Genomic DNA, 15,008 nt, shown 5'->3' with positions numbered 1-15,008 from the left:
AGCTACAGATGCACACATACGTACACCCACAAATATATACCCCAAACCGTGCAGAAGTTATACACACACACACATTATATACACAGATAGATATATACACAGCTACAGATGCACACATACATTAGGGATGTGAATCGTTTTCCATATCGTCTTAACGATAGAAATCGTGTGGCAGGGCAAGAAAATCGTCTTAGGCACGATTTTTTAGTTAAAAAATCGTTAAAAATCGTTTTTTCCGATTAGTGCGCACTAACTGAAAATGATACAATTTGACACTTTTCAGGTCAGTTAAGGTCAGTTTAGGAATGAATATGTATTCCTATTGGCTGCCCTCTTATTTATTCATGTTACCAAGTTTCCTACTGACAGTATATGGGGGATGGGAAATGGAAACAGTTGGTAGCTTGACAAAACAAGTAATGTGATCAGTCAATGTGACTAGAACTTGTGCCCTAACCCTGATACCAGGGGTATTGTGATCTTCCTGCACACAGTGCCCTATCCCTATTAATACCAGGAGTGTTGTGATCTTCCTGCACACAGTGCCCTATCCCTAATACCAGGGGTGTTGTGATCTTCCTGCACACAGTGCCCTATTCCTGATACTGGGGGTGTTGTGATCTTCCTGCACACAGTGCCCTATTCCTGATACCGGGGGTGTTGTGATCTTCTTGCACACATCCCGATATCAGGGATAGGGCACTGCATGCAGGAAGATCACAACACTCCTGGTATTAATAGGGATAGGGCACTGCATGCAGGAAGATCACAACACTCCTGGTATTAATAGGGATAGGGCACTGCATGCAGGAAGATCACAACACCCCTGGTATCAGGGATAGGGCACTGTGTGCAGGAAGATCACAATACCCCGGAGGAGTGAGGGTCAGGCAGCTCCCCCCTGTCTGTGAAGCCAGCCTCTCACTAGTAATGCAGGGAGGGAGCTGTCTCAGACTTCACCATCCTCCCCCCCCCCCCTTACCCACACACCATTCACTAGCTGGGACACGGGGGAAGTCAGGAGTGAGGGTCAGGCAGCTCCCCCCTGTCTGTGAAGCCAGCCTCTCACTAGTAATGCAGGGAGGGAGCTGTCTCAGACTTCACCATCCACCCCCCCCCCCCTCACCCACACACCATTCACTAGCTGGGACATGGGGGAAGTCAGGAGTGAGGGACAGGCAGCTCCCCCCTGTCTGTGAAGCCAGCCTCTCACTAGTAATGCAGGGAGGGAGCTGTCTCAGACTTCACCATCCTCCCCCTCCCCCTCACCCACACACCATTCACTAGCTGGGACATGGGGGAAGTCAGGAGTGAGGGTCAGGCAGCTCCCCCCTGTCTGAGAAGCCAGCCTCTCACTAGTAATGCAGGGAGGGAGCTGTCTCAGACTTCACCATCCTCCCCCCCCCCCCCCCCTCACCCACACACCATTCACTAGCTGGGACATGGGGGAAGTCAGGAGTGAGGGTCAGGCAGCTCCCCCCTGTCTGCGAAGCCAGCCTCTCACTAGTAATGCAGGGAGGGAGCTGTCTCAGACTTCACCATCCTCCCCCCCCCCCCTCACCCACACACCATTCACTAGCTGGGACATGGGGGAAGTCAGGAGTGAGGGTCAGGCAGCCCCCCCCTGTCTGTGAAGCCAGCCTCTCACTAGTAATGCAGGGAGGGAGCTGTCTCAGACTTCACCATCCTCCCCCCCCCCCTCACCCACACACCATTCACTAGCTGGGACATGGGGGAAGTCAGGAGTGAGGGTCAGGCAGCTCCCCCCTGTCTGTGAAGCCAGCCTCTCACTAGTAATGCAGGGAGGGAGCTGTCTCAGACTTCACCATCCACCCCCCCCCCCTCACCCACACACCATTCACTAGCTGGGACATGGGGGAAGTCAGGAGTGAGGGTCAGGCAGCTCCCTCCCTGTCTGTGAAGCCAGCCTCTCACTAGTAATGCAGGGAGGGAGCTGTCTCAGACTTCACCATCCACCCCCCCCCCCTCACCCACACACCATTCACTAGCTGGGACATGGGGGAAGTCAGGAGTGAGGGTCAGGCAGCTCCCCCCTGTCTGTGAAGCCAGCCTCTCACTAGTAATGCAGGGAGGGAGCTGTCTCAGACTTCACCATCCTCCCCCCCCCCTCCCCTCACCCACACACCATTCACTAGCTGGGACATGGGGGAAGTCAGGAGTGAGGGTCAGGCAGCTCCCCCCTGTCTGTGAAGCCAGCCTCTCACTAGTAATGCAGGGAGGGAGCTGTCTCAGACTTCACCATCCTCCCCCCCCCCCCCCTCACCCACACACCATTCACTAGCTGGGACATGGGGGAAGTCAGGAGTGAGGGTCAGGCAGCTCCCCCCTGTCTGTGAAGCCAGCCTCTCACTAGTAATGCAGGGAGGGAGCTGTCTCAGACTGGTATCAGGGTTAGGGCACTGTGTGCAGGAAGATCACAACACTCCTGGTATTAATAGGGATAGGGCACTGTAAGAGATGACTGTAGTAGATTGAATAAAGATCTGATGTTTCTGCTCTCCTCACACCAAACAAAAACAACACACAAGCAGAGAAGCCCTTCTTACAAAGCTGAGCTAGTGAGTTAAGTAGGAGGAAAAGTAAACATACTGGTGCCAGTGTGGCTACTTAAAAAATACACTTACCAACAATCAATTACATATATTTGAACTGTGTACAGTTCCAGCCAGGACCACCTTTCTAAAATGCACAGTGATTGGCAAATTCAACATGCACTAGCATTTCAGGTGCCTGCTAACAAAAATAATAAACAAATAAGTTCTAGTCACGTGAGTGCTGATCATTACATTACTTTTTTTGTCAAGCTTCCAACTGTTTCCATTTCACATCCCCCCAACCATATTGGTAACATCAATAGATAAGAGCACAGCCAGCCAATAGGAATACATACATACATATTCATTCCTAAGTGACCTTTACTGACCTGGGAAGTGTGAACACTTTGTTTCATTTTCTGTTGGTGTTCGTTAGTTTCCAGTTCCATTTCCCATCCCCCCAACCATCACCTCAGTGGTAACCTTGGTAACATCAATAGATAAGAGGGCAGCCAGCCAATAGGAACACATATTCATTCCTAACTGACCTTCAGTGACCTGGAAAGTGTTTATTTGTATCATTTTCAGTTAGTGCGCACTAAATCGAGTTAGTGCGCACTAACTCGAGTTAGTGCGCACTAACACGATTTAACGATTTTTAACGATAAATCGTTAGAATTTCTATTGTATCGTGTTCTATAACGATTTAAGACGATATAAACATTATCGGACGATAATTTTAATCGTTGAAAAACGATTCACATCCCTAACATACATACACCCACACATATATATCCCAAACCGTGCAGAAGTTATACACACACACATTATATACACAGATACAGATGCACACATACATACACCCACACATATATATCCCAAACCGTGCAGAAGTTATATACACACACATTATATACACAGATAGATATAGATATATACACAGCTACAGATGCACACATACATACACCCACACATATATACCCCAAACCGTGCAGAAGTTATACACACACACATTATATACACAGATACAGATGCACACATACATACAGCCACACATATATACCCCAAACTGTGCAGAAGTTATATACACACACATTATATACACAGATAGATACAGATATATAGATATATATACAGATGCACACATACATACAGCCACACATATATACCCCAAACCGTGCAGAAGTTATATACAAACACATTATATACACAGATAGATACAGATATATAGATATATATACACAGCTACAGATGCACACATATATCCCCAAACCGTGCAGAAGTTATATACACGCACATTATATACACAGATAGATACAGATATATATACACAGCTACAGATGCACACATACATACCCCAAACCGTGCAGAAGTTAGCATGCCACATTCACTGATGTAATCTCACAATCAAAATAATTAGTATCAAATTCAAACCTATTTTTGGTATAGAAACATCACTATTCAGTTTGGGTGCTTAGGTTTCCTCCCCTCCCCCCGTCCAAAAAAATAAATAAATACAATCTTGTGTCTGTGATAAAGTTGATGGTGGAGAAAGTCTAAAGGATTTTATTTTATTTTATTTTTTTAAAGACCGCAAGGATAACACGCAGAGTTATAAAACGGAGGGGAGAGAATGTTAACCAAACGAATGGCTGCCGTCAAACAAAGAATGGAAGCCAGCAACTAGCTACGATGGTTTCCACAAAGTTTGAGAGGGGAATGACAACGTACCCCATAATAAGCAACTTCATTAGCTCAAGGTCTGTCCTGCCTTGGCCCTCAATGTACAAAAAGACAGCTCAGATATGCCCAAGACAAAGAGGGCAGAGCACAGGAAGCAACACAGGCACTTCCACCAGAACGCACTCTGCAATGTCAGTTTCAATGGAATCTGCCCGGGCAACTGCACAGTTACCTGGGGTAAATTCCCCGGGGACGGAAACTGCCCTCCCCTCAGTGGCACAAAGGAACAGGGCCAGGGGAGAGAGAGCAATCACAGGGATCTCATTCTGCAATTCCCCACCTGAACTTTACCCTGTGCCCTGTGACCTCAGCTCTAGTAACTTCTGTTCCCACAGTTCCCACTCTGCGGGGGAGGGGGATGAAGAAACAGAGGACCGATTTCCTGCTTTGCCTAGATTACAATGAAAGCGTACACTGAGCTAGCGGATGAGCTGCTACCGCCTCTGTGGCCTTGGGTCTGTAATCCGACTTCTGCCTCTTGCCATCCATAAACATCAGCTCAATAGCCTAAAAAAAATCGATTTCATGTAATGCAGGGCAAGATTCAGAAAATCAACGACAGCGTCCTTCAGCAAAAAAAACAAAAACAAAAACACCACCCACGGGCTGCAGTCAGCAAAAAAATTCCCAGAATAAGAGAGCTAATCCCTCAATAAACTCCAAAACTTTGAGCCTGCAGAGCTGAACCGAATGATTGTTTGCCTGGTTTCTTTGGTTTCTAAGAAACTCCCAAATACTTTTAAATTCTGCTTTGCGAGTTTACGCACCTTTGATGAAAGCTGATCTAACTCATTGGGTGCGGTGGTGGGACGAATCCTTCTTCCTCTTGTCGCATGCCTGGGGTTTTTAGCACTTCTTTTGGGTGGAGGTGGAACGGGGGCCACATAATTGTTAATAATCGGGAGCTGATACGGGGACGGTCCTGTAGAATGGTCCATTGTACTCATGAGCTTCAGAATATCTTTATTCACCTATGATCATATTTGGCGCATTTGTTAGGGATGTCTCAAAATTTGCTGCATCTCACACACACACACACACACACACACACACTCGACCAGATGTTAGAGGCATATTCTTCTGGACACAGAATGGAAGAACCCTCACATCTGGACCCCACTTGTAAAAGCAATTGTGTAACTTCATTGTTTTATCAGCATTCTCTCAGTACTTAATAATAATAATAATAATAATAATAATATATATTTATATTTCTGCCTAATATTCAGTTTAAAATGCAGGCTCTTTGACCAAGTCAGGACAGGTTCCTTCAGGAGACAACATTCGTACAAAAACAGTGCAGATCCTGCTGGAAAGAGCAGATGTCACGCAGATGAGACTTGAGTGCAGACCAAACACATGGCTGATGCATTTAGGCCACAAGGATGGCTTTGCAAAGTGGAAACTGAATGGGTCTGTGCCAGCTGCTAATCCACTGGAAAATGACTTAAGAACAGCGGTGGCTAACAAACTAGGGAAGGGCGTTTAAAGCCAAGTGGCAGTCCCCAATCCAGGAGAGCACTGGGATCCATTAAATGGGGGGGGGGGGGAGATTTTCCTACTACCCACACAGCTGCAAAGACCGTGAGAACCTTCTACCCGCGGTCTTTGCACCCAGTTTCAGTACAATGAGATGCAAATGCATGCAAAATAGCTCATTACCCCCAAGCATGGTGAAAAAGTGCAGGCGTTAAAATGCACTGCAGATACATTAACATAAAAAGCTTAACTGCAATCAGGAAGGTGTAAGTTCTATTTTTGCATTACCGTCCCCAGTAATGTGCCCCTCATTTACATCTCATTAACAAGCCCTGGAAATATTCCCTCCGCAGCATCCCAAGTCTGCCTCCGGTTGGGCTACATCCCTTCTAAACCGCATGATCTGATTTTCAGCAAATTATAAGCAACACAGAAAGCATTTCCCAAAAATGCAAACCGGCCTTGCGAGTGCTTACTAACGAGCTTCTCCAATTTTAAATCTTCCTTACGACTGACCCACAGTGCTTTATCAGTAACTCAATAGCAGCTGCAGATTTCCTGAAGGAGCAGTATTGTATCCGTGCGTAGCCATGTTACAATCTGCCATCCAGCCTCGAGGGGAGATCCTGTCCTTCAAGTGGGATTCTAACAACGGTATTTCTGGTACAAAAAGATTTCTAACCCCACATGGAAAGCGATGGTCTGGTTCGAGAGTGGCGCTCTTCTGGTGGATGCCTGGAGAGCTCTTCGGCAGAGTTCCTACCACGGCAGTGCGCTGGAGCGGCTGCAGGCGAACTGGGCGTTGCAGGGTTCCGGGCGCAGTGTTTGGCCGAGAAGAGGAAGACTGTGCAATTTAAATGAAAGCAAAAAAAAAAAAAAAACAACAACAAATATTAAATGCACAAAGAGATAAGTCGGGGAGCCCTCTTATTTCTGCATTATTTTAATTCAATTCTCATTATTTGCAAACGCTTGTCAAGGATTATTTGCAACACTCGTTTCCCTTCATTCAGCTACCAGACACACGGATTTGAGGTAAAAATCTGTCTTTTCTTTGAAACAAAATAGTACGTTAATTTGAAGTTTCGTACAAATGTTAACGCTGCCGAAAAACATCTGTAACTAGAACTCCTTTAGGAATCTGAGCCCTCGCTCTTGCATGATGGCGTTGCGTTAGAACTTGCACAACTGCGTTGTGTGAGAACGGTCTGACCAGGGATATAAGGAAAGCAATTTTTTTTTTTTAACTAACGAAAGAGACATGCATAGCCTTTCAGCAGTTATTCAACTTTTCTGAAGAAACTGTTTAAAAGCAAATAATTCATCTTCTTTTACAAAACAGCACCCATAAAAAAAAACAGGCAAGGAGTGCGCAAAGAGCGGTTAAACTAATCAGGTATCTTCATGGTAAGATTACAGTGGCAGAGCAGTATTCGGGATTTTCCTGTGCAACACACATGGGAGGACTGGATCCTTACACTTACTGTAGCACTGATGAGCACATGGGCAAGGCAAAATTAGAGACGGCGCTTCTCGGGCTGGCCTAGTGGCTCACGGGCAGTATCGCACACTGGCAAGCAGAGGACCTGGGTTTGATGGCCGGCTCAGGGCTTCCGCTCACCGGATTGGCCACAGCTGGAGATGCTGAGGGGGTCGGGGGGTCAGGGGGGGGGTGGAGTCTCAGTCATTGCATGATGGTGACACCTAGTGGCTGGATTCAGGGCCCGGGATGGCAGGGTTCCGGAGGGGATTATAGAATTGGAGGGGAAAAGTCCCCTGCTTGCTGCGAACGAAGGCTCCTGGCACCAGATCCCAGCCCCCCGGTTCTGATTCAGCTGCAAGCCCAAAGGAGCAAGAGGAAACTAGAAACCGTGCTGCTCGAAGATCTGAGGAAATGTAGGGGGGTTTTTTGTGCATTGTCAAAACAATGCCCATTTCAAACTTTAAAATACCGATAATTAATAAACGGCCCAGAAAATCCCACACATAATTCATCTAACGGACAAAGTTACAAATGAGGAAATAGAGCAGTAAAAAAAGAAAACCTTTCATAGTTTGCATTGCACAACACCGTGAAAGCCATTAAATCTGTAGATGGATTTCAGGAGGAAACAAACCTACTACAAATATTATGTAATTCTGATTTGATTAATATGAATCCCATGTAAACCTCACGAGCTGACACTTGATAACAAAACCAAACAGTAAAACAGAGAAGGAACAAAATGTAAAATGACTGGATTTGCTAGCAAAAGTACACAAACCCATTGTGAAGTCCTGCGGAAACACAAACAATCCACGGTCGCTCCGGGCAACTTCTAAGCACGCTGCAGGGAAATAAAACGCAGCCACACGAATGCTCACGCAGCTCTGGTAAAACGCCACGCACCCCCTGTATTCTAGCGTCGTGACGGCTGCAGCTAATTATCAGCAGGAATCTGCAGCGCAATTCCCCGCTCATTATTTTTAACATAAGACTCATTCAGGTGCTACAACAATGCAAAACCCCCTATATTTTCCATGCTGGCTTAGCAGTTTATTCCTTTGGGACTCCAGCTGAATTAGATCCAGCCCTTATAGGCCTATGGGGCCTTACTGGAAGTTGCATATGATGTTAACGTTAGTGAAACATGTCTATTCCTAGGCCTCCTCTAGGAATCTGAATCCTCGCTCGGGCATGATTGGGTTGCCTGAGAACATTCTAAGCTGGAATATAGTAAAGCAATATTTTTTTAATTAATGGAAGGGACACGCATAACCTTTCAGCAGTTACTCAACTTTTCTGAGGAAACTGTGCAAAAAAAATAATCCGTCTTTTTCATAAAAGAACCTCCGATATACCAGGAAGGCCATAAGCCTTCACTTGTGACTACCTAAGAATTCCCCCCCCTAATTTGACTAAGCTGCCAGCTAGCCCAGCTGCTGTAGTGATGGTCCATGGCTCCCAGTTCACATGACCCTACGTCTGGCTAGTAGGCATCACTGTTGAGCGACAGCCGATATTCCCATCCCCTGCCTCATGGGAGCTACGCACACTCTCTCTGAGGCATCGCGACTCTTGGCCGAGCCAAGGAACCAAATCTGGGTCTTCCACGTGGCAGTGCATTGCACTGCCTTTGAGGCACTGTACCCAAGTCCCAATCTTGTCCAATATTTATACCATACATTTCTCTTCCTGCACTGTGCTTTGAAAACCAGATTCTTGCAGTTACCTATTTTCACTACTCTATAATGTTCCATTCACATTAATGCTGTAAGCAAGGCTCTTGCAGTTGACTGCACTTTCCTGGTCCTTGGTCTTCTGAAAGCAAGCTAAACATGTCACCATGTTGACAAGATAAACAGCAGATAATGAGGAGAAAGTCAGGGAGAACTCCATGTTTGATATGAGTAGCTGAAATAAATACTGAAGGGACATGGCAGGTCTGTTTAGAGAAAAGATGATTACAGGGATGGACCAGGCAGAAGCTAAGAACAGCAGCGAAAGGAAGATCCAAGTAGAGAGTATTATGGCAAGGGCTCAGGGGTAATCAAGTGGCTTCTGGACGCTTGGCAGAGGTGTAAAAGGTGTACGAAACAAAACATGCTACTTCAGTCGTCGCACAACCCCCAGTTCTTTTTTCAAAGGAAGGTCCAATATGGCTACAATGCCCTTTCAGCGCAATGACACAAAGCAAAATGAGCTAGGGGTAGAGCCCAATCCGTTTATTTATTCAACGGATGCACTCACGTCAACTCATTTATTTGGATTCAAATTTAAATGATATGGTGCCGCACTTCTGCACAGAGCATGTGCGTCCTTCTTTCTCAACAGCATTGCTCCTGCAGTGGGGGAGGAAAGGTTGTTTCTGTCCCAGAAAACTTACCGATTCAGAGGATTCAGATCGCTCGTCGTCAGCTAACGTCGGGCGCCCGTGGCTACTTCTTGGCCCAGCTGGTGGGCAAGGAGAGAAGAGCGGAAATATTTCTTCATCTGTTCTCTTCAACTGATCCACCTAAATCATGGGAAACATCTGCTTTATTTCAAGAACAAAATAAACCAAAAAAAAAAAAAAAATTCCATTTGGCGCTACACTTTTGAAAACATCCCAAGGAAATTTGGGCTTGGACTCCATTAGCACAGTCTGTCACTGTGAATAAAAACCAGCGTTTGCAGGCAGTGAATTAGTACCAAGCACAATCATCATTCAAAGGTGAGCCAAGACTGAAGAAATATCGGGACTATTAACTTTGTGCTCAAAAGCTGCGTTTCTCCACAGAGGCCGAGCGAAGCGCGCTGATGGCATCGCTGAGAGTGGAGCTTCTCTCTAATAGAGTCCTTCATTCAGAGCTTGTACCAAGTAAAGAGCATTTTCACATATTTTTACCAAAACGTTTGGCATTCCCTTCCAAAGGAGGCTAGATTTTTAAGGAACATAAATCAGTTTAAGAAAACGGTAAAAAAACATGCTGGCTAATTTTTAAAAGAACGAGTGTGCGCCCATTGGCACGCGAGCGGAAATAACGCTGCGATTTTATATCGTGCGCGCATCATTTAACATACCCCTGCCAGGCATACTCTCAAGAGGTGGCGTGAGAAAACGCCCCGCACGTATTGCAGCTTTTCCACGCGTACGCTCACACAAGGGGAAAGCCAGTTTTTTCCATGACCTTACAAGGGGGGAGGGAAAGGTAAGGGGAGGGAGAGAGAGAGTGCACTTTAAGAGAGACAATATGTCACTATATTTATCTACCACTGTAAGAGGGGCACTTTCAACTCAGGGGGGGCTTGGGGGGGGGTGCGGTATTACATTGGTGCACTACAGACCCGTGCACCCTCGCCATGGGGGAGGAAATGAAGGACTTCAACAGGTAAATGTAAAATCGGTTATTTACTCTCTCAGACAGTAGAAGGACCAAGGGGCACTCAATGATGTTAGCAAGTAGCTCATTTAAAACAAATTAAAGAAAATTCTTTTTCACTCAGCGCATAGTTAAGCTCTGGAATTCATTGCCAGAGGATGTGGTTAGTGTAGTTAGTATAACTGGATTTAAAAAAGGTTTGGATAAGGTTCTTATGATTCAAACCCACCCTGAGCTCGCTCTCTCTCTCTTGTATATATGGTAGTTCATTAATCTTGAAGAACCCTCTGGTTCTTCATCCTGTAAGCCACCCACTTGACCCTGTAACCCTGATGCTGTACTGAAATCTCTAAAAGTTGAGATCGCCAGACTTGTATGGGGCTTTTTTGCACGAGCAACGCTTTTAAAATCTACCTGACAGCTTTTAAACCTGCTGTTGGGGTTTAATTGACTGGAACAGGTGTATATTGTTTTTAAAAAATTATTTTGCAGGATTGCTTTATTTTTATATTTGTTAGGGTGTATTTTATACATTCATTTTTACCATTTTTCTGTGCAATGTTTTAAGAATTTGATACGTATGACTATTCATACGTATCAAATTCTTGCCAAGCATTGTACCATGCTTGGCAATTTCATTTAATAGGTGAATTTTAAAAGCTCTATGCGTGCCAAAGCCAGGAGATACATGCGTATATTGCGTGTGCCGCGTGGATTTTAAGAGGTGCCCGGGTACATGCGTGTCTCCTGGTACGTGAGTAAAAATATTTTTCAGAAAAGGGGAAGGGCGTGAGCATGGGCTGGGTATGGCCATTCCAGACAATATGAATGAAACCAGCGCGTACATACTCACACACACCAGTGCACACCGGGGTCCTATCCACGTAACTTTACCTCTGCTATGTACAGCGTGTAAGACATGAAAAAAAAAAACTAGGCTAGTCAGCGGGGTTTTAAGGCTTGGGGCTAATAGGGTAAAAGGGAGGCAAGTTAATTGGAAGGTTTAGGAAGTCCTCTCCATTATTGGGGTGAACTGGGAACAAACTGGGGGGAACATCGGCATGTGTATCCAACTTACGCAATCGAGATGGGCTTTGCACACAGATGCATGCATCAATGTAAAGTTTTGTGCACATGTGTGCACATAGAGCGTGTATGGTATAAAATCACCGCATGCATGTGCACGAGCTGGGAAACACACGTACATATACTCCCACGCACAGGTCTTAAAATTCACCTTTAAGTGTGTAATAAATTTGCTGTTCACTATTTGAGCTACTGAGGGAAATACCGAGCAAAGCATTAATGTTCAATATATTAAAATGTCATAGGCCGGAGGGACTGTATTACAGGCATAGAGAGGGGGATTTTCAGTGTTGTATGTAAGTGCAGAAGTTAGCACGTGCAAAGTTAAAGGCTGGATTTTATAAACTGGGAGGCAGCAGTCTATGCGTCTCCACCCCGAAAGCACGCGCAAACGTGGCAGTACGCGCGCTTTTTTTTCAATGCTGGGATCTGCAGACTTTGTGCACCTATTTTATAAAAGTACGTGCATATATTTTACGCGGGAAATAATTGTAACCTGTGCAAGTAATAACGGTCGGTTTTCGCGCAGATGCAGGTATTTTATAACCTATGAGGTTCATTTACAAAGAACTCCGCACATCCCCATACGCACGCGCATGTGGCTACTACGGTGTTTTATAACCTGCATGCATAAAATATGCATATTTCTACCCCTTTCCCCTTGATCGCTTTCAGAAATAAAAACCTGGCTGCCCCCGCCCAATGACCCAGCCGCCCGCAGTCCCTGTACACTGCTCTCCCCCGCCCCCCCAGCCCTGATACCTGGGAGGGAGTCACACACTTCCCCGCTCCCAGCACTGCTCTGTCAGAGGCTGCCCTGGAAGTGCAGGAACTGTGGACCTTGCTGCCGGCAGAAGCCCATAAGGTATCGGGAGGTGGGGGGAGCATTGCAGTTTAGAGGGTCTGCAGGTGGTGGGAGGAGGGGCAGCCAGAAAAAGGAAAAGGAGAAGGGGGGGCCTGAACTGCAAGCCCCAAAACGTTATTTGTACATTTAGGAGGGGGTTAGGGAGTGGGGGATGCACGGCAAAAATACAAAAAAAACCTTTCCAAACATCTGTATTAGATTAAGTACAGGTGTGGCCACCCAGGGCCAGATAACTTAAACACCTAAATGGCTACATCCAAACATAGCCGGCTACTGAATATGGACCTCTCCGGGTTTAAACCCCTTTAGTACACTGGGGGTAGGGGTCCCATTTTCAGCCTCTGCCAGGCCAGCAAAGTTGGCCGGTTAAACGTGTCCAGCTAATTGTGGTGAGATGCTCAGTGGCGCAGCCTCCCCTTTGAATATTCCTGGCTGTTTTAACCGAGCCGGACAAGTTTATCTGTTCATTTTGGGCCTACCCTATGGCATGACCAGAGTTAGCCAGACAAGTTATATGGCTAAGTCTGTATTTTGCATTTAGGGAGAGAACTTATCTGGCTAGCCTAACTCCACCCCTATATTATCCGGCTACATTTCAGATGCAGAATGAGTTATCCAGCCATAATCTAGCCAGGTAAGTGGCAGACATATTTAAAAGCTGGCATTTAGCTGGATAAATCACAAATTATTCGGCTAAAAGCAGTTGAATATGAATCTCTGGGTATCTAATACATGTTTTGCAATAGGTACCAGCCAATTTTAATGCTGATGTTAACACACAGTAGCGGATGATTTTACTGCAGCTTAGTTCAACAGCTCCTAGGAATATCACTTTCAAAGACTAGAACTTGTATTACTGACCATCTTCCAAATAGTAGATTTTCAGCAAAAAAATAATTTAAAAAAACCCTTTCCAAACATCTATATTAGACTGTACTGTAAGTAAAGGTGTGGCAACCGTCTTACAAAGTCAAAAGCCAAAGATGTCTCAGCAAACCCAACGCCGAGAGACTGTAAGGTAAAGCAGAATGAAACAAGCAGGTTGTAGATACCATGCACCAGGGCTGGCCATCCAGGTGAAAATTCGCAGAGCACTGAATACGTTTTTAATAGTTCAAAACTGCTACAGTACCTTAGATCTGTGAACCTGTTCCTTCCGAGCAAAGGTTTCCAGTTTCCTTTTTATTTCAATCTGATGATGACGCTGAGTTTAAAAAGAAAAAAAAAAAAATACACAGTGAGACCTTGGTTAACGTAGGCCGGTCTCGTTTCACCACTCTTGCCTGCAGTGCACGCCTGTGAAAATCTTATCGCTGCTACTTCCAATGAAAATTGAGTGCATAAAATATTTAGAAGTGAATTTTTAAAGGAGTTGTGTGTGTGTGTGTAAAAATAACATAGGAGGATTTACATTCAGACATCATCCAACAAGGCATCGAGCTGTGCAGTCTGGGTAAACAAGCGTCAGGGTAACTTGCTTGATGCGGCGGTTACTGCCCTTAACCATTAAGCCTTATGCTTCACCTTTGATGCAACTCCAACATTGCTCTCTGCATCAACGGCAGGGGGTGGCAGGAAATTCGAATCAAACAGTTACCAGCAAGGGCCCTGAACTTGGTGGTCGGTGAAACAGATATGTATGGGGAAAATAAGTGTGGGAGCTTGCTGGGCAGACTGGATGGGCCAATTGGTCTTCTTCTGCCGTCATTTCTATGTTTCTATATCTGGGCAATTTTTAAAAGTCCATTTCCGTGCCTAAATCCTTTTGAAAATTTACCCCTAAAACATAACAATATTCTTAAAACTGTTCGGCCCTCCAGCTCGGTTTGCTTTCTGCTTCTTCTCTTTGCTGGTAAATGTTACCAGATTGGCTCTTTTACTACAAAGGAATCTTCCCAAAGGCTTACCACGTAGAATTCTAGCACAAGGCTATGTGACTTGGTTCTTTTCTCACTTATGAGTACATTTCAAAAGGGGTTCCAGGCGGAAAAATAGCAGATACGCACGTAAGTAACTAGTACGCGTGTATATGCTAATTTTATAAATATCAGACGTATGAGTGCTATTTTCCATTTCGCGCACACATTTTACCGGTGCAAAAAAAGGGATGGCCTAGTGGCATTCTGAGGAGGGGGGAGGGGTCAAGAAGTACGCAGGAGATATATGAGCATAAATCATCAAAGTTATTCGTGCACCTCGACACCTGCAAATTGCTCGGCACCCGTGAAATCGGACTGGTCTGTTGGCTGCAGTTTTTGGATGGGAGAGCTGCGTGAAGTGGTGGGGTTCCAGGGTGATGTGCTGGGAGAACTGGAGTCAGACTGGGTGAACTGGCGAAGGTATCGAACGAACGAGTGATTCCAAGTACATGCGCAATTATTTTCAAAGCGGCAAACCCTCATACTTTAGGAAAAGACTTGCCTCCGCATATCCACTGG

General features: G+C 45.5%; 1 protein-coding gene across 3 annotated transcripts in view; it reads right to left on the bottom strand.

The window, feature by feature from the left end:
• Positions 1-15,008, bottom strand: part of ERICH3 (glutamate rich 3) — a 73,420-nt gene that overhangs the window by 45,148 nt on the left and 13,264 nt on the right. For all 3 annotated transcript variants that reach the window (XM_029617563.1, XM_029617565.1, XM_029617564.1), the window contains exons 4-7: positions 13,703-13,774; positions 9,644-9,772; positions 6,460-6,621; positions 5,066-5,269 (exon numbers count right to left, since the gene is read on the bottom strand). In XM_029617563.1, the coding sequence (XP_029473423.1) occupies positions 5,066-5,269; positions 6,460-6,621; positions 9,644-9,772; positions 13,703-13,774 (567 nt within the window). The remainder of the gene's footprint in view (positions 1-5,065; positions 5,270-6,459; positions 6,622-9,643; positions 9,773-13,702; positions 13,775-15,008) is intronic.

The sequence above is a fragment of the Rhinatrema bivittatum genome, chromosome 10 (assembly GCF_901001135.1).
Source record: "Rhinatrema bivittatum chromosome 10, aRhiBiv1.1, whole genome shotgun sequence".
Lineage (NCBI taxonomy): Eukaryota > Metazoa > Chordata > Amphibia > Gymnophiona > Rhinatrematidae > Rhinatrema > Rhinatrema bivittatum.
Note: the sequence above shows the minus strand (reverse complement) of the source record. Positions and strands in the feature narration are given on the sequence as shown.